This window comes from Anomaloglossus baeobatrachus, chromosome 4 (genome assembly GCF_048569485.1).
Source record: "Anomaloglossus baeobatrachus isolate aAnoBae1 chromosome 4, aAnoBae1.hap1, whole genome shotgun sequence".
In the NCBI taxonomy this organism is placed as follows: domain Eukaryota; kingdom Metazoa; phylum Chordata; class Amphibia; order Anura; family Aromobatidae; genus Anomaloglossus; species Anomaloglossus baeobatrachus.
The window spans coordinates 493,850,438-493,877,884 of NC_134356.1; the positions used below are offsets into that span (position 1 = coordinate 493,850,438).

Here is a 27,447-nt window from a genome sequence, read left to right on the forward strand (position 1 = left end):
TTAGGGTGAACACTTAACCAGGGTTCACTCGTGTGGCCTACTGCCTGATTCTAATTGGTGTGGATCGAGTGCATGCTTGAAAAATGAGATCAGACACACAGTCGGATGTTCAACTTTTCTCGAGCAAGGTCGGCTCAAAACTAACTGATTTATTCCAAGAATATGCTCTTGAAAAAACTAGGAAAAGGGGCATAGTCAGCCCTACAGTGGGAATACTTGGATGTGTCCATTGGTCAGTGGGTTGAACAATGTATAAAGGGTGCTTTACACGCTGCGACATTGCTAGCGATGTCGCGAGCGATAGCACCCGCCCCCGTCGTTGGTGCGATATGTGGTGATCGCTACCGTAGCGAACAATATCGCTATGGCAGCGTCACACGCTCATACCTGTTCTGTGATGTCACTGTTGCTGCCGAACAATCCCTCCTTCAAGGGGGAGATGCGTTCGGCGTCACAGCGACGTCACAAAACAGCCATCCAATAGAAGAGAAGGGGCGGAGATGAGCGGCTGGAACATGCCACCCACCTCATTCCTTCTTCATTGCCAGTGGACGCAGGTAAGGAGATGTTCGTCGCTCCTGCGGTGTCCCACAAAGCGATATGTGATGCCGCAGGAACGACAAACAACCAGCGTCATGCACCATCACCGATATAATGAAAAGGAGCGACGTGTCAAAGATCGTTGCCGTTTTTGCGATTGTTGATTGTCGCTCCTCGCTGTCACATGCTGCGATGTCGCTAACGACGCCGGATGTGCATCACAAACACCGTGACCTCGATGATATATTGTTAGCGATGTCGCCGCGTGTAAAGCACCCTTTAGTCCATGAGCTGATTGGTGGGTGTCATCGTAGGCAGGTCTATGACGTCATTGGACGGATCCGTGGTGATGCTGATGGGAGGGTCTATGTCGTCATCTGGTGGATCCATGCTGATGGGAGGGTCTATGATGTCATCGGTGGCCATCTTAGTTATCACCTTAGTTAGGACGTATTAGATAAATGTGGGAAGAAACTAAACATAAACTGCATACAGTGTTATTGTGGTTGTTGTACAGCATTAGAAACCACACAGGTATGATTAAAAAAAGCTGTGTTAACAAATATATTTTTTTGTATGTACAACCTAAACCACATCATGGAAATGTAAAAGTTCCATGATTCATTTCCGTCCAGAAGCTTCTCTGAAGTCTGGTTAAATCAGCCCATTAACAAGACGTAACGCTCTGCAATCAGGGAGATTTAGAAAAAAAACACATCAGAAATGCCTGATTACTTTCAGTTTTATGGAAAATGTAACTTAATTTCACAAAATATACAACTGCATCCACGAAAATAGCAGCCGAGTAATTGGAAGGTTTGCTGGAAGCACATGATTATAATTGAATTCAGCGTCTTCAATGTGAATACATAATTCCAAATGGTTATAATGAAAGGTTTAATCCTGTTATCACTCCTCCTGCAGCTGTAAACAGAAAAATTACCTTCAAGGAAGAAATCGGCCTTTTCTGACTATACCTTCGCAATTTTTTAGATGGGAAGGATGTAAACTGCATTAGCCTGTGGATGCAGCCTTAGATAAATAATGGTGCTGAAAGCCACGAATGCAATAAAAGACACAGAATCTGATATTATTGAGAAAAAACATCGTCAGCAGTTTTGGCAAAACGCATTTTCATCGTCAAGTGTAACCCTGACGTTGTGCTGATAACGGGCAAACTGATAAAACAGATTGAAATGAACATTATGGAAATACAAGTATGTCCCATTTGTCATCCATTTGTAGACTACACACGCTCACTCCCATGAAACATATGTTAGGAAGGACTACAACGAAGCAAGGTATTGTACATGATGCAAATTAAGTAATTTGAAACTTTAGACCCCAAACCACACACAAGCGAAAGGGAATCTGTCAGCAGGTTTTTGCTATCTAAGTGGAAGCCAGCATGCTGCATGGGTTAACACAGAAAATTCAGGGATGCCTGTCTTGTTACAGTCCGATCTGTTGTTTGTTTCAGCAGCAGGACCCTTATCATTACTTGGACTATGACTACAATGTCATGTGCAAGGCAGTCCAAAACGCCCCCTGCTGTGATTGGCACTTCAATGTCAATGTACAATCTCTATAGAGAGCCTGGTGTAGGTGGGGACAACTTTCTCAGCTCTGCTACATGGCAAAATCTAAAAATTCTGAACGTGTCAGAATGGCTGCAGCCAGTAATGTAAGTGATACATCGTTGGGTTTGCCTACATCATGCTGTGCTCAGATGAGGCAGCTAAAACCTGTTGACAGATTCCCTTAAGGCTCTGTGCCCACGTGTGCGTGTTGCATGCAGTTACGCTGCATTCTGCACCGCAGCATAACTGCATGCGCCCTGCGTCTATGAAGATTGTGCATTATCCATGCGCACGTTGCGTTTTAGAACGCAGCGATTTGCATGCTGCCAAATCGCTGCGTTCTAAAAAGCAACATGTCACTTCTTTTGTGCACTTTGGATGCAGCCCCCGCTCTGTCTATGGGAGGGGCTGCATCCAGAGTGCATGAAATCAGCTTTTCAGTACGCAGTGTTTCTGCAGCGATTTGAAGCGCACGTGTGCTGTTCAAATCGCTGCAGAAATTTCTGCAGGGACAGAACGCAACGAGGGCACATAGCCTTAAGGGGATGTCAGCCACAATAATTTACTAGATGTTAACTATATGTACAGTACATTACTGTGCCAATGGCCAGATGTAATACAGAAAAACTCCAAAAAGTCAGTTTGGATACCAATGGAGTAAACATATGTTGTGCATCACTATAGCCTTACAGCGCTGGGGTCCAGGGTCTGTATGTTATCCTCATGTTTGTGTAGGTTTACTCCAGGCTCTCAAGCTTCCGCCCACTCTCCATAGACATCCTGATAGGGAACATAGCTAGCAAGTCCCAGTGGGGACAGTGATGACAATACTAACATGTTGGATCAAGTATAATAATAAATAATATTTTGGGTCCCATTCAGATGGAAGAATGCAGCCCTAAATCCTTTGATCTCCTGATGTAGCTTCAGTTACAGGTGAGATTGATAATGCCCACTATGCTCTAGTGACATGTGAAGTCATTTACAACAGTAAAATGTAAATGTTCATCTTTCTATATTACTCTGTCTCCTCTACTAGGCAACCCACAATGAATCCCAAACCTACGGGATTCACATTTCATTTGAAGACATGAGAGAGGAAAAGGAGTGGAGTTTGGGTGTTTGTTACCGCATTACATACGTCCTGTTTTCTCATAGGAATCCTGTATAAGGCCCTTTGCGCACACTGCGGTTTTTTTACCTCTAGGTATTGCTGCAGAATTTCTGAATAAGCATGTCACTTCATTTCTGCAGATACCTGCGGTTTATGCCATAGAAATGGTAAGAAACCGCAGGTACCAACGTACGGGTGCGTAATTACCGCGGTTTTTGCCGCGGGTGCGGTATTCTGCCAGAGGGTTCGGATTTTTCTTAAGAAAAAGTTATTTCTCAGTGCTCACAGGGCCTAAAAGCAGCAATATAAAACTGGTTTTGATGAAAGTATCCATCTATTATGTCCAAAAACTGCCCCGAATCATAGGTTTTGTAAGTTAACATCCATCCTATTGGAGTGGGCCCTTCCTTTCATCAGAATTGTGCCAGCACCATAGGTACAGGATTTTCCTTTTCCTCACTTCCCAGCATGCATTGCACTTGCCATTTATTTATATTCATTTTACTCTATTACATAGCCCCATTAATTCCACAGCGCTTTACAGACATCATGATTGGGGCGAGCAAACTATATCAATATGTCTTTAGAGTGTTGGAGGAAACCAGAGGAAATTCACACAAACACAAACTCCTTGCAGATATTGTGCTCTTTGTTGGATTTGGTCCCAGGACCCCAGCGCTGCAAAGCAACAGTGATAATCCCTGTCCGATGCTCTGCCAGTCCTAGTCAGATTTTGCCCATTTGTTATGCCTGTATGTAGTGTGACAAACCGAAGAGCAATACCAATAACTATTACTTGGTAAGAAGAATTTGATACACTATTACCTGCCTATTGATGACTGTGAGAGAGAGCAAAAATTTACAGAAACAGTGCCTTTATAAAGTTTTTAGATGCTTTTATATTAAGTATTCTTGATGTAATTCACAGATTTATCGATATATCCATGTCCACAGTTGTAGGAGTCATTTATAACTGACATATAAAAAAACAATACGTTTATTCAAATCAGGCCCCTCACCTCCATGAGGTTTTGGTCCACCAGAATTCTGCATTTAAACTACCTATAGTGTGATATCAGTAATACACACCTGATGAAGGCTCCGGTAAAGAACCCAGGAACAAAGTGTGAATCTTGCATATTTTAATAATACAAATAAAGGACCTTACCAATGTCTTCTAATAGATCAGAGTACTATATTTTTAGCTGGCGATGACACACTCATATAATCCCTCATTAGTATCTACCAAACAGGAGAGCAGGGGTAGAGAGGAAAAAGACCCACTTTCACTGACTGTGATCCACCTTAGTGTCTCTACTGCTGGAGATGGATCAGATGTGACACGAGTCAGTAGGCAGCATGTTAGGCAGAAGAGAGACACATAACAACTGTAACGTTTACCTACAACCTTAGTGGTAATTATGCAGCAGTTAATAGGAGGTGCAGCTGCAGGGAGAAAATAATGGTTTTTTTTCTGGAGCCTTTTGCTTCTAGTCATTGTTGGATGCAAGGTTTACAAAAGGAAACGAGTTGTGATCCCGCGCTATTCACCAGTCCAGAGATTGTGATCGATTAATGTCTTTTTATTTTCATGTACAGGGCAACGCGTTTCAGGAGTACTGAGCTCCCTTTGCGGAGCAAATCACAGTCTTGGATCAATATTGAATCAGGATCCCGACCTCAAGGTCAGGATCCGTCCGCTCTGCACAGGAGCTCGTCCTTTTGAAAACCTTGCATCACTATCCCGTTGCTGCAGCTGTTCTACCGTTGTCTACATACGAGTATAGGGGTTGTGACTGGCACAACCCCTATAGACGAGTCCTTTACCTTTATCACCTTTCGTTGTTTATTGGACCTATTGCGCTTCTCTTTCGCAGTTCACATACTCATTGTTGGATGTCACAGTCAGTGATTAGGTTGTGCATGTCCCAAAATGAGATTTACCACTTGCTTTTCAAATGTGACACACGTTAGTGTATACCTCACTATAAGAGCTAGTGTGGGCCAAATGACACGTTTCTAATGACCAGAGAACAAACTGAGTTTTCCATACATGTAGGTCGGTGGCAATTTGGAGCTCAGTGACTCATTGTCCAAAATAACTAGCCCTATTGCATTAACCATCGAATTTGAAAATTGGTCCATTGTATGAATGGAGTGTAGAGGCATAGAGAAAATGTCATTGCCTCCTCTCTTATGGTAGATTGAGAAACATAAGAGAGGCTGGTAAAAAAATATAAAATGGGTAAAATTAACCAGCAATGCACACAAATATTGATGGATTAACATAAAAAACAGAATTACGCCAAACAACTATCTTTTCTTTATCGGCTATCCCTCAATGTTTCTTTGTATATGGATAAAATATTTTATAACTGAGGCCCAGGATTTTAGATGTAATGCTTCAATTGACAAAGTGAACACAGACTGCAAGGGACACAAATGGATTCACAAGAAAAAAAATTAAAATAAAAGCATCTGTGTTAAGAATGCGATTTTCACTGCCTGATAGCATTGTATGGGTAATTTTGATCAAAAACCAGACATGTCACTGAGATTTTGTGAAGACCACTCAGTCCCCAAGAACATAACCATGTGTGAACAGCTCTGAAGTCTATAATGAGCCTGTAATGGAAACTTGCTCTGTGAAAATCTCAGAACTCATCCTTGAAGAACACTTGTTTGAACGAGGACTGAATTGTGTAATGACAGACTGCCTTAAGAATATTAAAAGAAATGATATTCGCCCCACTCAATCCCCCGTACTCACAGTGACACACTGAATATAATTATAAGTACCAGAAGATAGAAGAGAGTGCCATTCTAAGGCCAGGGCCACACGGCGCACTAGTGCGATGCTTGCATGACACTCTGCTCACGCTGGCAGTACAGCAGGAGCCGAGTGTCATGCTAGTATCCATTCGACTGAGGTCCGACCGTGCGAGCGGACCTCAGCTGCGGGGGGCGGGCCGGCTCTGAGGAGGGGCGGGCCGGTGCTGCAGAAGGGCGGGCCGGCACGGAGGGGGGAGGGAGTCTACTACGCCTGGGTGTCCACCTGCAGAAAGCCTATACGCCCGAAAATGGTGCAAGACAGAGCACACACTGACTCCGTCTGCTCCATTATAGTAAATGGCCCAGTCGGCGCATGCATCTGAAACACGTTTTGTGGGGTTGTTTGGATGGAAGCTCCAACGAGACCACTGAACGTAGGAAAAAAACGCAATGTGAAACCAGCCTTAGTCATGATTTTAGAGGTGAACAATTAGTTATACATAGCCTGCAATTTATTTTGTACAACTTTAGTACTACCGTAGGACCCAAGGAACTTAAACCTTACCTCAAAATACAAGAAATAGAAATTCAGTAAAAAGATTTGATTGAAGGCTTAAATAATATTTACGTAGATTGAATTCCCAGAAAAAAAAATTATTTCTTTCACAAAATATTCTGATAATTACTTGTCTTCTCAGAGACTTACCAAGTAAGGTTTTGGGTTGGAGACTGTCTGATTAACTTGCCAAATGCTTAAGAATCCTTCTCCGTCAGCAACACCACACTGCAAGGTAAATAACAACCGTACTTAGCTGATCTACTCATCTAAAAAGAGCCACCAAACTGCATCAGTAATGGAATATACCTTATTGCCTTGGGAATTAAAATACAATCTTGTAACCCGAGCATTGCCAGCTTGGCGGAAACAAATGAGCTGCTGGGGCCGACTCCACTCAAACATGCGGACACTGCCATCTTGGGCACCTGTTAGATCTGCCATAAGATAATTAAAAAATAATCACGATTGTGTACAGATGTTTTTGGACTCAGTAGAGTGTCAGTCTGCTACTTACAGTACTGGTGGACGGGGTGCGAAGCCATGCGTTTCACATTATTTAAATTTCTTTTTATCAGCTTTAAGAAAATAGAAGAAAAAAAAAAAAAGAAACACAAATAGCATCAATACATTATAAAAGCCTATTAATGATACAGCAAGTAATGTAAATTACTATTACACTATGTACATCTGACATTTACATTGGGACATGGAGGATGGTAGAATTGTTTTGTCTGATATTAATAATGGATTGTGGCTGGTATCACTTTTTATTTGTTCTGTCTGGCAGATGGTTTATGGACGGTTTCAAGAATAGTACGAAACAAAATATAATTAACCCTTTAATGCTTCATTTTGGCCTGAATAACCAAAAATATTTTTTTATTATTGAATTAAAATATCTAAATTATATGAGGGATACTCTTTATTCAGAACTACATCTAAATTTATTGGAGAAATAAAATTTTACTTTTTTTTGCTATGTTTCTAGGAAGTGGGGTGAATGCAAAACTCCCCCCCCCCCATAAATATAGATATATTTTTGTAATTTATCAGGGGGTGGTGGTGGTCATGTAGGGCGTGTGGAGTTGTAAGCTTTATACACAATATAACTATTTGGTAGATAAATATATGGCCGTGTCCAAGGTGTATAACTTTCCTTCTACTTTTTTTTGCTCAACAAATGTAGAGAAAAAAAATAAATGTAAGGCTATGTGCGCACGTTGCGTAAATACATGCAGTTACGCTGCGCTTTGTAGCGCATGCGTCCTGCGTCCCCTGCACAGTCTATGGAGATTGTGCAGGGGCCGTGCGCACGTGGCGTTTTAGAGCGCAGCGCTTCGGCTACTGCCGAAGCGCTGCGTTCTAAGAAGTGACATGTCACTTCTTCCGTGCGCTTTCCCGGCAGCCCCTGCTCTGTCTATGGCAGGAGCTGCAGGCAGAGCGCATGGAATCGGCTTTTTTTTCACTACGGACATTTCTGCAGCGATTTAAAGCGCACGTGTGCTCTTCAGATCGCTGCAGATATTTCTGCAGTGAATGTACGCAACGTGCGCACATAGCCTTAGACATTGAGGTCCCATGCAGGCGCACTACAATACTTTCATCTGCCCTACTCAGGGCAGATCAAAGTGCACCTGCGCAGGACCTCAATGTCGGCTTGTGGGTATGACGTAGAACAAGTCATCCACACTAGCTTCAGAAGAAGGAGGACAAAGATGGCCAAAAGAGGAAGCACGGACCCTGAGAACAGAGACGCCCATCCAACCAGTCTGCTCTGCACCGACCATTAGGTGTGTACTATAAACATCCAGTGACAGGTTAACTTTTAAAGTTTTTTCAGCCAAAGCAGTACAAGTCCTTCTCTATATTTCACATGTGGTTGAATCCGCTCCTGGCTTTGGCTAAACGCCGACACTGACTATAGGTAATGAGTCATGTTACGTTCCTGGTGGGCATGGTCACACATTTGCATCCCAATGAGCTGGTTGAGCAGTGCTTTTGGGCTAACTAATGCATCTCCCTGAACCTCTCAAGAGGGAAAAAGGAGTAATTTGAAATTTCATATATTTTTTTTTTATTTCTTCATATTTTTGTAAACATTTTTTATTTTTATTGTACTTGTTAGTCGTCCACTTAGTGAACTTGAACCTGCAATCATCCGACTGCTTGCATTTCATACAGCAGTCCTAAAATATTGCTGTGTATAATAAAAATCACAATCTACTATGACTTCTATGGTCTTTAACCCTGACTGTCATAGTAATTCATTGGCATCTCACGATCACGTTACTAGCACTTTGATGGGCAAATATAAGGATGCGCCCCATGCCAGCGTGCTGTAAGTCCTGCTGTCACAGATTAACAGCCATGAGCAGAACTTGGATCCAGGCGCAGCAGGGAGAGGCAAGTGATGACTCAATAACATAGCTATCATTTGCAGGGAAATGTGACTGTGGTTTGTGAACCCACATCAAAGTCAGGGAGCCAGCATATGATATACCAGTATGTCATATGTCGGTAAAGGGCAGCATGTATCAAGCACTGGCTGCATGATCTCAGCCAGATATGTTTGACTTTGAAACACTGAGGCATATAAGAGAAAAGCCAAGCACGCAGAGAGTGACCTGTCAATCCAGACAGTGGGTGGGGAGCAGCTTACAGGGATGCAACTGTCCAACTAGTCTCCTGTGCGGCTCAGTCATCAGCAGCTTCTCTCCAACCACTGGCTGGACTGACAGGTCTCTTTCTGCGTGCGTGTATAAGGAGAGACCTGCCATTCCAGGGCACGGAGCAGGGAGCAGTCACTGGGGACCCAGTTGTACGACTAGTCTCCCTTACAGGTCGGTAACCAGTGGCTGTTAAAGTATGTCTTTCTTATTAAAGCTGTAGCGAGTCAAACATACCTGGCTAAGATTATATAGCCATTGTCTGATACGTGCTGCCCATGGATCTGGTAGAATGTATTAGCTAACAGGTTACTTGAAAGGGAATCTGTCACCAGATTTGGGGCCTATAAGTTGCGGCAATCACCAGTGGGCTCTTATATACAGCATTCTAACATCCTGTATATAAGAGCCCAGGCCGCTGTGTAGAACGTAAAAATCACTTAATAATACTTACGTAAACGGTCGCAGCGGTGGAGTTTGGTCATATGGGCATCTCCGTTCTTCGGTGCCTCCTCTTTCGGCCATCTTTGTCATCCTTCTTTTGAAGTCGGGGTGCATGACGTGTCCTACGTCATCCACACTCGCCGGCATTGAGGTCCTGCCCAGGTCCACTTTGATTTGCCCTGAACAAAGGGCAGATCAAAGTATTGTAGTGCGCCTTCGCGGTACCGGCGAGTGTGTATGACGTAGGACTCATCATGCACACAGGCTTCAGAATGTAGACGAAAATGGATGAAAGAGGAGGCGCCAGCACCGGAGACCCAACTCCATCACAGCGACCATTTAGGTAAGTATTATAAAGTGATTTTACATTATACACAGCGGCCTGGGCTCTTATATACAACATGTTAGAATGCTGTATACAAGAACCCACTGGTGGTGGCTGCCGCTTATAGGCCCCAAATCTGCTAACAGGTTCCCTTTAAGTAGTCAACAGTAGTCTCCAACAAAGGCATTTAAATGAAACGCACGATGTTGCCTGAGCTTACCAGCTTATTTTCACACCCTGTGATGGGATTGAAGGGCACAAATGGGTTATCATGGTAGCTGGGGGCCTGCTGAAGTCCCCCATTGCCATAATTTTTGTCCTCCTCTGAAGCAAATCTATATGCTGAGCTTCACAGGAGACAGATAGTTGACAGATTGGCATTTGAAGGTTCAAGTTCCCAAAGTAGAAAAATAAAAAGTTCAGAACAATATATCAAAAAAGAAAAGTTCAAATCACCCATCTTTTCCCACACTGAAAATAGAGATAATAAAGCATAAAAAAAAATCAAAAGTCTAATCCATCAAAACAAAGGAAAACAAATGAGTTTTTTGGTTATTCCAGCTAAATAAAAACAGATCAAAATGTAGTATGTAGCCAAAATGGTATCAATAAACCCTTCAGATTATCACATAAAATACAAGCCCTCACCCAGATCAGTTGATGGAAAAACAAAAATGTTATGAGTCTTATGCTTTCAAAATTAGAAGTATTAATAGTTTTTTTTATCATTTAACAAAATGCAAAGTGAAAAAACGAGAAATCAACACAAATTAATATTTGCTGTGACCACGCTGTGTCTTCAAAACAGCATGAAGTATACTACATACACTTCCAGAAAGTTAAGGATTTTGTAGGATTATAGTCAAATATGTGAATCATCAATTATAACAAACATGTGATAATGATCATCACTGTCACATGGGTCTAATAGTCATTGACACGGCTGTGTAGTAGGCTACAAAATAATTGAGGAACAGCCAAACTGTGCTGTAGAGCCAAGGTTGTGGAAGACAGTTTCATGTCACAAGTTGTAGACTCGTGGCCAAACGTTTTGTTACTGATACAAATGTTGGTCTTCACAGTTTGATTCTTCACTGTTTTTACATCTTTTAGACAGATGTGTCTACGGTTAACTGAAGTATTATCAGCATTTCATAGATTTTTAAACCTTTATTGAAAACTACATCAAGTTCATGTAAAGACTCAATATCTCAATATCTTACAGTGTTGTCCTTAATTTTCAAAGACTTTTGCCTCTTGCCATGGGAATTTGGGTAGTAACTTCTGGGACAAATCCTCACTAATCAATTGGAGTTTATCATAATTTCTGTGTTTTTGTTTGTATACCTATAATTGTACTTCAGTAACCATAAAAACACCTGGCTGAAAGATCTAAAAACCCTGACACGGCAAAGATTGTGAACAACAAAATTTATAATGGTCTCATCACTTTTGACCACAATTGTACACCATGTCAAGACTGAGTAAAGCAAGAAGACACAAGGTAGTTATACTGCATTAGCAAGGTGTCTACCAGGCCAAACTTTTTAAGCAGACTGGGATTTCAAGATGTGCTGCTTAAGCTCTTAAAAAAAAAAGCACCAAGCAATTGTCAACGTTGGGGATTGTGGACGCAGTGGTTGGCAATTTAAATTTAAGCATATTAAATATATTAAGTGCAGCATATTAAAAATACATCATGTTTACTTCCCTTCTAAAATTAGAAGACATTGAGCAGAGCCATCCTATAAGAATTGCCCAAAACCAGGTGGGTCCCAGTTACACCCATCTACTAGTAAGAGATGGCTGGCCAAAGTGGTCTTAATAGCCATAAAACCAAAACCCTGACCTCAAAACAAGACCAAGTGAGTCAACTACTGAAAAAACATGGGAAATGGGCTGCAGAAAATGGCAGAACTCTGAACTGTTGAATCAAATGTAAAAGGTTTAGCTGTTACATAAGGCAGTATGTTCTCCGAAGGGCTGGAGAACAGTACAAAAAATGTGTAAACAAGAAAAAATAAGGATTACGAGTATATGTTCAGTGGTCAGTGCACGGGCAGAAGGCAGGCCGGCTCCTGGATGAAGATTCTATACGATTCAATGGGTTTTTGTCCAGCACCGTCCAATATATTTCTTTAATCATATGCTATGAGTAAGAGCTCCTAGGAGCTCGAAACGTGTAAGGATGGATAGACATCTGTTTTTAAAGGATAAAATATTTTTTAAATATACACAATAAAAATATAATTTTATTTAAGAAAGTTTTTGTGGATTAAAGAAATATATTGGACGGTGCTGGACAAAAACTCATTGAACAAAAAATGTGTGCCTGCAAGCAGCAGGGAACTATGATTGAAGCTCTTTGCAAGTTTGAGACTGCATTTCAGAAAATGTAGTTGAAAATTTGGTCTGGATTAAGGAGATCCTCAATGCTGACAGATAGTCATCCATCATACAATATCAACCAGGGAGGTGTGTGTCTTATTGTATAGGACAACAACAACCTGAAACCTATTGCCAATGTCATTAAAGGGAACCTGTCACCTAGAATATGCGTTCTGACCTATCAGCAGACGCATGTGTGCCCTAATTACACCTCCCTACCCATCCTTGTGTTGTAAAATTGTATAATATGAAAGTAATAAAAAACGTTTTATTTCCTTCATATTTCCTATGTAAATTAGGGAGCCGCTGGCCACATGGTTGGCGCCTTGCCCTATGGACGTCTGCATACTTTCCGTGGTATCACGCCCCTGTGGGCGTGATACCATGGAGTCACATGAGCGACGTCCCCGTCGCTCATTCTATCCTACGCGCATTGTGGCAGGTTTCTTTTCTGGGTGTTCACTCGCCGGCTTCAGATGCGCACGGCGCATGCGCAGTGCGCATATGAAACTGACGAGAACCCGGAAGAGAAGAGAAGCCTGCCGCAATGGAAAGTATAAACGTGCACAGGATAGAATGAGCGACGGGGACGTCGCTCATGTGACTCCATAGTATCACGCCCACAGGGGCGTGATACCACACAGAGTATGCAGACGTCCATAGGGCAAGGCGCCGCCCATGTGGCCAGCGGTTCTCTAATTTACATAGGAAATATGAAGGTAATAAAACGTTTTTTATTACTTTCATATTATACAATTTTACAACACAAGGATAGGTAGGGAGGTGTAATTAGGCCACACATGCGTCTGCTGATAGGTCAGAACGCATATTCTAGGTGACAGGTTCCCTTTAAGAACTAAGGTATCTTCAATATATAGAATGTATAGAAGGAGAAGGAGTCATGGAAATGGAGTGATTATGGCCACCACAAAGCCCTGATCTTATAGAGTTTTTGTGGATTTACATGAGGAGAGCGAAGGATTTGGCCTAGATCTATAGGAGATCTCCGGCTAGTTCTCCAAGATGTTTGGAACAAGTTCCCTGTTGAGTTCCTTGATAAATTCTGTGCAAACATATGTAAAAGAATTCATGCTGTTTTGAAGGCAAATTGTGATTTGGCAAAAAAAAAAAAAAATGATTTGATTTAGATTTCTCTTTTCTACATTTACTTTGTTAGTTGATAAAAAAAACAAAAACCCAAAAAACTATGAACACTTCAATTTTGGAAAGTATTCTTACTTTGCACCATTTTTTCCACACACCTGCCTAATACTTCTAAACAGTACTGTAAGTATAAAGCAATAGAATTATTATTAAATATTTTATCATTTAAACTGCAAAATGTACATACAATCCCAGCTCCAGTGCTTGTTTGGCCACTTCCAAGCCAAGGCATAGATGAAGACTGCATCTGTGTTAGGTGAAAAGGAGTTACACCCGACTGGTGAATGGCTGTAGTGGACCCTCTGAAATCAAGGTCATCAGAACTATGGTGGAAAAAAAAGGGCAGTAGTTACATTGTTCTTTGAACTTTTTTATGAACACATGATGTTTGCAGGGTGTTAGTCAGCTGTGGGGCAAATCTTACTGTAATTTGCTATGGATTCCGGCAAACGCAGGCGAAGGACATGACGTATGTAGTTCGTAATGACTTGTGTGTTCCCCCAGACTAAATCAGTGAGTTATAGACAATGAGAGAGAGTGTCTGACCTTTTAGATTCCCTATCATATTCCTCTCCGATCCATATATAAGGCTGAGCTGCCAAAAGACTTGACACATCCAGTTCTTGCACATCGTGTGTAGAAGCCAGGACAATTTCATTGTTGTTGGCCTAAAGGTAAAAGTCATAAAAATCTTTATTTTTCACTAGCATCCTAATACATTCATAACATTTTTTGAAGTATTTAGTCTAAGCAATTCTTTAGTTCTAATTTAATACGACTAAAACCTTTTTTTTATGTAATAATAGATAAATAGTGATGAGCAAGCTCTACCATGTTCAGGTGTTCGGTACTCAAAACGATCAGGTAGGACTCTTAGGCTTTGTGCCCACGGGAGCTCGTACCTGCGGATATATCCGCAGGTACGTTCGCAGGTTTACAGCAGCAGCTCCCCGGAATCCGCAGCTATACATATCTGTGGGATTCCAGCGAAGAAGGGAATTTTGTTTACTTACCGTAAATTCCTTTTCTTCTAGCTCCAATTGGGAGACCCAGACAATTGGGTGTATAGCTATTGCCTCTGGAGGCCACACAAAGTATTACACTTAAAAGTGTAAGGCCCCTCCCCTTCTGGCTATACACCCCCAGTGGGATCACTGGCTCACCAGTTTTAGTGCCAAAGCAAGAAGGAGGAAAGCCAATAACTGGTTTAAAGACCAATTCAATCCGAGGAAACATCGGAGAACTGAACCATACCACATGAACAACATGTGTACCCGAAAAAACAGAAAAACCCCGAGAAAACAGGGCGGGTGCTGTGTCTCCCAATTGGAGCTAGAAGAAAAGGAATTTACGGTAAGTAAACAAAATTCCCTTCTTCTTTGTCGCTCCATTGGGAGACCCAGACAATTGGGATGTCCAAAAGCAATCCCTGGGTGGGTAAAAGAATACCTCATGATAGGGCCATCAAACGGCCCTCTCCTACAGGTGGCCAACCGCCGCCTGAATGACTTATCTACCTAGGCTGGCGTCTGCCGAAGCGTAGGTATGCATCTGATAATGCTTGGTAAAAGTAAGTAGACTCGACCAGGTGGGTGCCTGACACACCTGCTGAGCCGTAGCCTGGTGCCGTAATGCCCAGGATGCACCCACGGCTCTGGTAGAATGGGCCTTCGGCCTTGAGAGAACCAGAAGCCCAGTAGAACTGTAGGTTTCAAGAATTGGTTCCTCGAGCCCCCGAGCAAGGGTGGATCTGGAAGCTTGCGACTGTTTACGCCGACCAGCGACAAGGACAAAGAGTGCATCCGGGTGGCGCAGGAGCGCCATGCGGGAAGTAGAACCTGAGTGCTCTCACCAGAACCAACAGATGCAAATCTTTCTGAAATTGATGGACTGGACGAGGACACAAAGAAGGTGAGGTGATATCCTGATTGATATGAAAATGGGATACCACCTTAGGGAGAAATTCCGGAACCGGACGCAGAACTACCCTGTCCTGGTGAAGGACCAGGAAGGGAGTTTGTATGAGAGCGTTGCTAGCTCGGAAACTCTCCTAAGAGACGAGACCGTTACTAGAAGGCCACTTCCCGTGAAAAACGGGAAGGGAGACATCCTTCAAAGGCTCGAAAGGCGGCATCTGGAGAGCAATTAGAACCTTGTTCAGATCTCAGGGCTCTAACGGCCGCTTGTACGGAGTGCTGAGAAGACAAACTCCCCGTAGGAACGTGCGTACCTGAGGAAGTCGTCGTTTCTGAAAAAATACAGATAGCGCTGAGACTTGTCCCTAAAGGGAACTGAGCGACAACACATTTTCCTACCTAGATTGCAGGAAGGAAGGAAACATAGACGATGCAACCGGCCAGGGAGAAACACCCTGCGCCGAGCACCGAGATAAGAACATCTTCCACGTCCTGTGGTCAATCTTGGCGGACGTTGGTATGCTAGCCTGTCTCATGGTGGCAACCACGTCCTGAGGTAATCCTGACGACAATAGGTTCCAGGACTCAATGCCACACCATCCGGTTGAGGGCCGTAGAATTCAAATGGAAGAATGGCCCTTGAGACAGCCAGTCTGATTGGTCTGGTAGTGCCCCCGGTTAGCCTACCGTGAGGCACCACAGAACCGAGTACCACAACATCCTCGGCCAATTTGTAGCGACGAGGATGGCGCGGCCGCAGTCGGTCTTGATCTAGCGCAGTACTCTGGGCAACAATGCCAGAGGTGGCACCTAAGGTAGCTGGAACTGCGACCAATGCTGAACTAAGGCGTTTGCCGCCAGAGCTCGATGATTGTGAAACCGTGCCATGAAGCTGGCACATTGTTGTTGTGCCGTGACGCCATTAGATCGACGTCCGGCCTCTGTCAGCGGCGCCAGATCTCCTGAAACCCGTCCGGGTGAGGAGACCATACTCTTTCGGCCACACCTCAGCGACTTAGGAAGTCAGCTTCCTAGTTTCCACACTTGGGATGTGAATTGTGGATATGGTGGATGCCGTGTCTTCCACCCACATCAGAACCTGCCGGACTTCCTGGAAGGCTTGCCGGTTGCGCGTTCTTCCTTGGTGGTTGATGTATGCCACCGCTGTGGAGCTGTCCGACTGAAGTCGGATATGCTTGCTTTCCAGCCGCTGTTGGAAGGATTGTAGGGCAAGATACACTGCTCTGTGTTCAAGAACATTGATCTGAAGAGTGGACTCTTGCTGAGTCCACGTACCCTGAGCGCTGTAGTGGAGAAAAACTGCTCCCCACCCTGATAGACTCGCCTCTGTCGTAACTATCGCCCAGGACGGGGATAGGAAGGACCTTCTTTTTGACCAAGAGGTGAGAAGAAGCCACCACCGAAGAGATTCCTTGGCCGCCTGAGAAAGAACGACGACTCTGTTGAGGGACGTCGACTCCTCGTCCCATTGGCGGAGAATGTCCCATTGTAGTGGACGCAGTAAAACTGCGCGAAAGGAACTGCCTCCATTGCTACCATCTTACGTAGGAAGTGCATGAGGCGTCTCAATGTGTGCGACTGGTTATTAAAGAAGAGCTTGCAGCCCGTAGTGAATGCTGTTTGTCTAGCGGCAGCTTCACTATCGCTGAGAGAGTAAGAAACTCTATGCCTAGATATGTTATCGATAGGGTCGGGGTCGGATCTGACTTTAAAAAGTTGATGATCCACCCAAAACTCTAGAGAGTCTCCAGCGCAACGTTCGGGCAGTGTTGGCATGTTTCCTAAGAGAGTGCCTTGACAAGTAGATCGTCTAAATACGGGACCACAGAGTGACCCTGAGAGTGCAGGACTGTGACTACTGCTGCCCTGACCTTGGCGAAGACCAGTTGGACTGTCGCTAGCCGGACGGTAGAGCTACGAACAGAGGGTGTTCGTCTCCTATAACGAAGCGTAGAAACGCTAGTGCTCTGGATCAATCGGCACGTGTGGATAAGCATCCTTGATGCCTAATGATGCTAGGAAATATCCTTGGGACCTTGAGGCGATGACATGGCGGAGGGATTCCATCCGGAACCGCCTGGTGTCCACGAGCTTGCTGAGCATTTTTAGATCCAGAACGGGACGGAACGGCCCGTTGTTATAGGTACCGCAAAGAATTTGGGGTAAAAACCGTGACCTTGTTCCTGAAGAGGAACGGGGGTCATCACTCTTTCTGCCTGTAGAGTGCACCCTGTTTGCAGAAGAGCAGCGGCCCGGCCGGGAGGTGGAGAAATTCTGAAGAATCGAGTTGGAGGACGAGAAGTGAGCTCTATCCTGTACCCGTGAGACAGAATGTCTCACACTCAATGGTCATTGACCTATGGCCGCTAAATATCGCCAAGGCGGGAGAGCCTGCTACCGACCGAGGCCGCAAGTCATGAGGAAGCCGCCTTGGAAGCGGGTTTTCAGACTGTCGCTTTTTTGGGCGAGACTGAGCCCGCTAAGAATCTTAGCTCCTCTGATCCTTTTGAGTCCACATTGGACGAGGAAAAATGGGACCTGCCCGAGCCTCGAAAAGGCCGAAAACCCCGACTGCCTCTTGCTCTGTTGGGGTTTGTTGTGTCCGGGCTGAGGAAAGGATGAATCCTTACCCCTGGACTGTTTGATGGTTACATCCAACGCTCACCAAACAGTCGGTCAGCAGAAAAAGGCAACTGGTTAGGCAACCTTTTTTGGAAGCAGACCAGGCTCTGCTTAAAAACACGGAGTAGCGGAGGCTACCGCCGCACGGTTCGCAGAGTCCAGGACAACCTGAATCGCGTAAGAAACAAATGCAGACATTTGAGAGGTTAAGGATGCCACCTGCGGCACAGATGTACGTGTAACCGTGTCAATCTGTGTAAGACAAGCTGAAATAGCTTGGAGTGCCCCAAGGGAGAGAATGTCGGAGCCAACGGTGCGCCGACAGCCTCATAGATGGCTTTCGACCAGAAATCCATCTGTCTGTCAGTGGTATCTTTGAGTTTGCAGTTCCATCTCCCACTGCAACTATGGATCTAGTTACAAGCCTGGAGATTGGAGGATGCCGCTCGGGACATTGGGTCCAGTCCTTGACCAAGTCAGGGGACAGGGATAACGTGTATCCTAAGCCGTTTGGAGAAGCGCATATCTGGATAAGCGTGGTGTTCCTGGACTGCCTCTCTGAAGGCAGAGTGGTCCAGAAAAATACGTGAAGCTGACTCCTCCACTGGAGGAGCTGTGAGAAATAACCCACATTCTATAGATGGACGCTATAAGATTATTTACTATGGCGTCACAATCAGGTGTATCCAGATTGAGAGCGGTCTCAGGATCAGAATCCTGAGCCGCTACTTCCGCCTCATTACACAGCGAGTCCTTCTGTTAGGACCCTGATGAAACCGAGGCCGCTCATAGCGAGCCCACTTAGGCTGTCTGGGACTGACGTCCGTGCAGAGCCGTGACTCTGGGATGCGTGTGACATTCCCGGAGCTGTTAGTTATTCACACTGAGGGGGGCCATGGATCAATGATTCAACAGTGCCCATATTGTGAGAGACATGTCCGGACTGCTAGGCTTCTAGTATCATAGCCATAGTCTCAGAAAAACTGTCAGTAAATACTGCAGACACCGTCCTCATCCCCTGGCCATTAGTGCATACAATGGGAGTCTATGTACCTGCCGGCCGTATAGCCGTACATGCTGTACCAGCTGTATAGAAAAACATGTGGTTCTGCACCTTTGTTTTACACAGAGAATATGCTGATAACTCCTCCGCATAATCCAGGAGGGTATATACAACGTGCGACCAAACAGTGCAATGTATATAGTACAAGCATATCTATAAGTGCACTTCTGCACTAGTGGGGTTAGCACCACAGGTGCTGCTTAACGCCTGTTACAGCGATTGTGTGACTATCAGAATGCCAGGGTCTTCCACACTTGTCTCTGTATCGTACAGAAACTGACACTAATGGCTGCCGGTGTCCTTGTAGAGAAGGAAGCCGTGGGCGTGCCTGAGAAAGTGCGGGAATCCGGATTCACAGTGCACACAGTGAGAGGGGTGGAGTATGCAAAACATACTCCAGCTCTCAGCTCTGCTCTATGCAGCGTCACGCCCCTACCCTGACTGTCAGGGCTGTGGGCGGTAACGAAGGGAGACTAGGCCCAGAAGCCGGGGACTCGAGTTAACAGCGCGGCCGCCGTAAAAGCGCGGGCCGCGCTGAAGTCCCCGGCGCACCACAAGTGCCAGCCGCGCCGCAGTTCCAGCGGCCGGCGCGACCGATTCATAGAAGTGGCCAGCGTCCCGCCCCTCTCCTGACTGGCAGGTCTGGGGGCGGGAACGAACGGAAGCAGGCCGCAAAAGCCGGGGACTCTAGTTATCAGCGCGGCCGCCGTAAAAGCGCGGGCCGCGCTGAAGTCCCCGGCGCACCACAAGTGCCAGCCGCGCCGCTGCCAGCGGCCGGCGCGACCGATTCCTGGAAGTGGCCAGCGTCCCGCCCCTCTCCTGACTGGCAGGTCTGGGGGCGGGAACGAACGGAAGCAGGCCGCAAAAGCCGGGGACTCTATTATCAGCGCGGCCGCCGTAAAAGCGCAGGCCGCGCTGAAGTCCCCGGCGCACTACAAGTGCCAGCCGCGCCGCAGTCCCAGCGGCCGGCGCGACCAATTCCCATAAGTGAGCCTGCTTCAGCAAAGCTGAATGAGGCCATGGCACAGGCGCCGCAGCGCTGATGTCCCCCGGCGCACTACAACACCCAGCATGCTGCGGTGTGAGCGCCAAATGCACGGGGACACAGAGTACCTTGAGGAAGCAGGGCCATGTCCCTGATGTACTCCGCTCCATCCAGCATCTTCTCCAGGGGCTGTAGATGGAGCACGGTCTCAGTGCCTGGAGACCGGTAAATCCCACTTCACCCAGAGCCCTGTAAAAAGGGATGGGGAAGGAATCAGCATGTGGGCTCCTGCCGCCGTACCCGCAATGGGTACCTCAACCTTACAAACACCTCCGACATACAGTGGGGTGAGAAGGGAGCATGCTGGGGACACTATATGTGTCCTCTTTTCTTCCATCCGACATAGTCAGCAGCTGCTGCTGACTAAAAAGTGGAGCTATGCGTGGATGTGTTGCCTCCTTCGCACAAAGCACAAAACTGGTGAGCCAGTGATCCCACTGGGGGTGTATAGCCAGAAGGGGAGGGGCCTTACACTTTTAAGTGTAATACTTTGTGTGGCCTCCAGAGGCAATAGCTATACACCCAATTGTCTGGGTCTCCCAATGGAGCGACAAAGAAATATCTGCGGTAAACCTGCGGACATTCATGCGACTTACCTGCGGAAGTCCCGGCCTCTATCTCCATAGTGGAGGGTCGGGATTTCCGCAGGTAAATCCGCAGGAATATTTGACATGCAGTTATGTGGGCTGCGGGACATCCGCAGCATATTCCGCAGCCGCACATACCGCAGCATGGACACAGACACTCTTAGGCTATGTGTCCACGGTAGAATGTTGCTGCGGATTTTTCTGCATGAAATAATTGACATGTTGCAGATTTTTCCAGATCAAAATCCGCGGTAAATCCGCCGCGGACAAATCCGCAGCATGGGCACAGCATTTCCAAAAAGCCATAGAAATGGCTGGGAAGTGCCGCTGCTGCAGATTTTCGGGAAATCCACGGCTTTTCCGCGAGAAATCCGCGGCAAAATCCGCGCATTTTCCGCAGCGTGGGCACATAGCCTTAGTGTCCCACAGGATAATATGGGGAGTGTCTGTACTTGCTAAAACCTGCGGATTTATCTAAAAAATCCAGATAAATCCGCAGGTTTTCAGTGGCAAAATCTGTGGGTACAGAGTCCCGTGGGCACATAGTACTTAAGTTGAGCCCTAAGGCTGAGTATAATGGAAGTCAATGGGAAACTCAAGTATTTTTCTGGAAGACCTTCCAGGAAAAATGCTCGAGTTTCCCACTGACTTCCATTATACTCGGTACTTGAGTCCTAAGAGTCCAAACTGCTTGTTTCGAGTACCAAGCATCTGATGATGATGGTAGAGTTCGCTCTGCGCTAGTCATAAAGCATAAGCAAATAAATTATAATGGCAACCAATAATTTTAGTGAACAGCCTTTGAAACAGTACCTGCGATCTAACCCTTTCTAAATGTCTTAATCTCTTTTCTACATGACTACCTGGCCTATATTCTTGTTTTTTTTTTTTTTCTGAGAGCTTTCCCTCTTTTCACACAAGTTCAAAGACCATATATTAATGGCAATCAATAGGGTCTCATGGGTTTTTTTTTATTCACTCTTTGGTAGATTTTAAATTAAGTTTTCGATAAAGATTTACGCCCTTTAAATATAGTAAGCACAATTTTCTTGTGCAATCAGAGAGTTCTCAGTAATATATTAGAGACTACATATATATGGTCATGCAATTAACCCCTTAATAACCATGTCGGATATATCCATTATGGAGCACGCTAAAAAGTCGAGCCTGCACCACAGAGGCTATAGAAACCAGCAATTAGCATTCTCGACGATCACTGATGTTATCTTCTTAAATGCCGTTGTCAATTGCTGACAGCGACATTTAACCACTGTGATCCGGAACCGATGGGTTGCTATGATTGCTAAGGGCCGGATGAATGTTCCCGTGCCTGGTATCTGATCACTTCTGTGATGTCCAGCCTGTGGCTTGGAGTCATAGAAGACAGTGATTTTAACTGTATACATCAATGCTGTGATATAGCTGTATATAATGGAAGCAATCATGCATTTGCAGGTTCAAGTCCCCTAAAAGGACAAACAAAATAAAAAAAAAAGTAAAGATAAATAAAAAGAAGGGAATTTTGTTTACTTACCGTAAATTCCTTTTCTTCTAGCTCCTATTGGGAGACCCAGACAATTGGGTGTATAGCTTCTGCCTCCGGAGGCCACACAAAGTATTACACTTTAAAAAGTGTAACCCCTCCCCTCTGCCTATACACCCTCCCGTGGATCACGGGCTCCTCAGTTTTGGTGCAAAAGCAGGAAGGAGAAGACTTATGAATTGGTATAGGGTAAATTCAATCCGAAGGATGTTCGGAGAACTGAACCATGAACCAAAAGAACAATTCAACATGAACAACATGTGTACACAAAAGAACAACCAGCCCGAAGGGAACAGGGGCGGGTGCTGGGTCTCCCAATAGGAGCTAGAAGAAAAGGAATTTACGGTAAGTAAACAAAATTCCCTTCTTCTTTGTCGCTCCATTGGGAGACCCAGACAATTGGGACGTCCAAAAGCAGTCCCTGGGTGGGTAAAAGAATACCTCAATAACAAGAGCCGAAACGGCCCTCCTCTTACAGGTGGGCAACCGCCGCCTGAAGGACTCGCCTACCTAGACTGGCGTCTGCCGAAGCATAGGTATGCACTTGATAGTGTTTCGTGAAAGTGTGCAGACTAGACCACGTCGCTGCCTGACACACCTGCTGAGCCGTAGCCCGGTGCCGCAATGCCCAGGACGCACCCACGGCTCTGGTAGAATGGGCTTTCAGCCCTGAAGGAAGCGGAAGCCCAGAAGAACGGTAGGCTTCGAGAATCGGTTCCTTGATCCACCGAGCCAAGGTTGACTTGGAAGCCTGCGAACCCTTACGCTGGCCAGCGACAAGGACAAAGAGCGCATCTGAACGACGCAGGGGCGCCGTGCGAGACACGTAGAGCCGGAGTGCTCTCACCAGATCCAAAGAGTGCAAATCCTTTTCACATTGGTGAATTGGATTAGGGCAAAAAGAAGGTAAGGAGATATCCTGATTGAGATGAAAATTAGATACCACCTTAGGGAGAAATTCCGGAACCGGACGCAGAACCACCTTATCCTGGTGAAACACCAGGAAGGGGGCTTTGCATGATAGCGCTGCAAGCTCAGACACTCTCCGGAGTGATGTAATTGCCACTAGAAAGGCCACCTTTTGCGAAAGACATGATAAAGAGACATCCCGCAGCGGCTCGAAAGGTGGTTTCTGAAGAGCCGTTAGCACCCTGTTAAGATCCCAGGGTTCCAGCGGACGCTTGTAAGGTGGGACTATGTGGCAAACTCCCTGCAGGAACGTGCGGACCTGCGGAAGCCTGGCTAGACACTTTTGAAAAAATACGGAGAGCGCCGATACTTGGCCCTAGAGAGAGCCGAGTGACAAACCCTTGTCCATTCCGGATTGGAGGAATGAAAGAAAAATGGGTAAGGCAAACGGCCATGGAGAGAAACCGTTATCAGAGCACCAGGATAAGAAGATTTGCCAAGACCTGTAATAGATCTTGGCGGACGTTGGCTTCCTGGCCTGTCTCATGGTGGCAATGACATCCTGAGATAACCCTGAAGACGCTAGGAGCCAGGACTCAATGGCCACACAGTCAGGTTGAGGGCCACAGAATTCAGATGGAAAAATGGCCCTTGTGACAGCAAGTCCGGGCGGTCTGGAAGCGCCCACGGCTGACCCACCGTGAGATGCCACAGATCCGGGTACCACGACCGCCTCGGCCAGTCTGGAGCGTCGAGAATGGCGCGACGGCAGTCGGACCTGATCTTGCGTAACACTCTGGGCAGCATCGCCAGAGGAGGAAACACATAAGGCAGTCGGAACTGCGACCAGTCCTGAACTAACGCGTCCGCCGCCAGAGCTCTGTGATCCGGAGACCGTGCCATGAATGCCGGGACTTTGTTGTTGTGCCGTGATGCCATGAGATCGACGTCCGGCGTTCCCCAGCGGCGACAGATCTCTCGAAACACTTCTGGGTGCAGAGACCATTCCCCCGCATCCATGCCCTGACGACTGAGAAAATCTGCTTCCCAGTTTTCTACGCCCGGGATGTGAACTGCGGAGATGGTGGAGGCTGTGGCTTCCACCCACTGCAGAATCCGCCGGACTTCCTGGAAGGCTTGACGACTGCGAGTGCCGCCTTGGTGGTTGATGTATGCGACGGCAGTGGCGTTGTCCGACTGGATACGGATCTGCCTGCCCTCCAGCCACCGCTGAAAAGCCAATAGGGCTAGATACACTGCCCTTATTTCCAGAACATTGATCTGAAGGGAAGACTCTATCGGAGTCCAGGTTCCCTGAGCCCTGTGGTGGAGAAAAACCGCTCCCCACCCTGACAGGCTCGCGTCCGTGGTGACCACAGCCCAGGTTGGGGGTAGGAAGGATTTTCCCTGCGATAGAGAATTGGGAAGGAGCCACCACTGAAGTGACGTCTTGGTTGCAAGGGAAAGAGAGACGTTCCTGTCGAGGGAAGCCGACCTCCTGTCTTATTTGCGGAGAATGTCCCATTGGAGCTGCCGTAGATGGAATTGCGCTAACGGCACTGCCTCCATCGCTGCACCATCTTCCCCAGGAAGTGCATGAGGCGCCTTAAGGGGTGTGACTGACTCCGAAGAAGTGATTGCACCCCTGCCTGCAGAGAAAGCTGTTTGTCTCGTGGTAGCTTGACTACCGCTGACTGTGTATGAAACTCCATGCCGAGGTAAGTCAGTGATTGGGTCGGTGTCAACTTGGATTTTGGGAAGTTGATGATCCACCCGAACTGCTGGAGAGTCGTCAGAGCGACTGTAAGGCTGTGTTGACACGCCACCCGAGAAGGGGCCCTGACTAGGAGATCGTCTAGGTAGGGAATCACCGAGTGGCCCTGAGAGTGTAGGACCGCCACGACGGATGCCATGACTTTGGTGAAAACCCGTGGGGCTGTCGCCAGGCAGAAAGGCAATGCCACGAACTGAAGGTGTTCGTCCCTGATGGCGAAACGCAAGAAGCGTTGATGTTCGGGTGCGATCGGCACGTGGAGATAAGCATCTTTGATGTCGATCGATGCTAGGAAGTCTCCTTGTGACATCGAGGCGATGACCGAGCGGAGAGATTCCATCCGAAACCGTCTGGTGCTCACATGTCTGTTGAGCAATTTGAGGTCCAGAACGGGACGGAATGATCCGTCCTTTTTTGGCACCACGAACAAGTTGGAGTAAAACCCGCGACCACGTTCCTGAAGGGGAACGGGGGTCACAACTCCTTCTGTCTTCAGAGCGTCCACCGCCTGAAAAAGTGCGTCGGCCTGAGCGGGGGGCGGAGAGGTTCTGAAGAAACGAGCCGCAGGACGGGAGCTGAACTCTATCCTGTAACCGTGAGACAGAATGTCTCTCACCCATCGGTCTTGAACATGTGGCCAGGGCTGTGGAGTCGGTAAGCCAAACCTTCGACTCCGACTCCGACTCCTCAAATTCTCTTGCACCGACTCCGACTCCGGCTCCGACTCCGACTCCGGCTCCGACTCCGGCTCCTACATATATTGCTTAGTTAGGTGAAAAATTTATTGTAGTACATGAATATGTGTATGTGAACATCAGACATTTAATAATTTTTATGATACGATAATCAAGATATTTGGATAGAACATAAAATATATTTATTGGAATACAACTTTAGAACACAAAAAACTGTAATAAATTGTAAATATGTAATACACTATGTAATATACAGTAGATTACATATATATCTTGTGTGTGTATATACACTGTGTGTATATATATATATATATATATATATATATATATATATATATATTACATATTTACAATTTATTAGTTTTTTGTGTTCTAAAGTTGTATTCCAATAAATATTTTATGTTCTATCCAAATATCTTGATTATTGTATCATAAAAACAATTAAATGTCTGATGTTCACATTGTACTACAATAAATTTTTCACTTAAATATAAGCATTATACTAAATGTTATTAGTTAGTAAAATATTCAGCACATTCTGCATTGCACTCCTGTCCCCAATTTATTATATATTTTAGGAGTCGGAGTCGGTGCATTTTATACCGACTCCGACTCCACCAAAATGAACTCCGACTCCGACTCCGACTCCACGACTCCGACTCCACAGCCCTGCATGTGGCCACCAGGCGTCGCCAAAGCGTGAGAGCCTGCCACCGACCGAGGATGCGGTTAGGGGATGCCGAGAGTCATGAGGAGGCCGCCTTTGAGGCTGTGCCTCGTGCGGCCTTTTGGGGGCGTGACTTGGACCGCCACGCATAGGAGTTCCTCTGGCCTTTCTCCTGCCTGCTGGACGAAGAGGATTGGGGCTTGGCGGAGGGACGAAAGGACCGAAACCTTGATTGTATTTTCCGTTGTTGAGGTCTCTTAGGTCTGGACTGGGGTAAGGATGAGTCCTTTCCCTTGGATTCCTTAATAATCTCATCCAATCGTTCGCCAAACAAGCGTTCGCCAGAAAACGGCAAACCGGTTAAGAACCTCTTGGAGGCCGAGTCTGCCTTCCATTCGCGCAGCCACATGGCCCTGCGGACTGCCACAGAGTTAGCGGATGCCACAGCTGTACGGCTAGCCGAGTCTAGGACTGCGTTCATGGCGTAGGAAGAAAAAGCTGACGCTTGAGAAGTCAAAGACGCAACTTGCGGAGCAGAATTACGTGTGACAGCATTAATCTCAGTCAGACAAGCCGAGATAGCTTGGAGTGCCCACACGGCTGCAAAGGCCGGGGCAAAAGGCGCGCCCGTGGCCTCATAGATGGACTTCACCAGGAGCTCTATCTGCCTGTCAGTGGCATCCTTTAGCGATGAGCCATCTGCCACCGATACCACAGATCTAGCCGCCAATCTAGAGACTGGAGGATCCACCTTGGGACATTGAGCCCACCCCTTAACGACTTCAGCGGGGAAGGGGTAACGCGTGTCAGTGAGGCGCTTAGTAAAGCGCTTGTCCGGAACCGCTCTGGGCTTCTGGACAGCGTCTCTGAAGTTAGAGTGATCGAAGAACGCACTACGTGTACGTTTGGGGAACCGAAACTGGTGTTTCTCCTGCTGAGACGCCGACTCCTCCACAGTAGGAGGCGGGGGAGAGAGATCCAACACCTGGTTGATGGACGAGATAAGATCATTCACTAATGCGTCCCCCTCAGGTGTATCAAGGTTAAGGGCGA

General features: G+C 46.2%; 1 protein-coding gene across 3 annotated transcripts in view; it reads right to left on the reverse strand.

Annotated features, from left to right (window-relative positions):
• DMXL2 (Dmx like 2) overlaps positions 1–27,447 on the reverse strand; it is a 315,382-nt gene that overhangs the window by 12,654 nt on the left and 275,281 nt on the right. For all 3 annotated transcript variants that reach the window (XM_075345795.1, XM_075345794.1, XM_075345793.1), the window contains 5 exons: positions 14,099–14,220; positions 13,740–13,875; positions 7,080–7,140; positions 6,872–6,999; positions 6,713–6,790 (listed from right to left, as the gene is read on the reverse strand). In XM_075345795.1, coding sequence (XP_075201910.1) covers positions 6,713–6,790; positions 6,872–6,999; positions 7,080–7,140; positions 13,740–13,875; positions 14,099–14,220 — 525 coding nt within the window. The remainder of the gene's footprint in view (positions 1–6,712; positions 6,791–6,871; positions 7,000–7,079; positions 7,141–13,739; positions 13,876–14,098; positions 14,221–27,447) is intronic.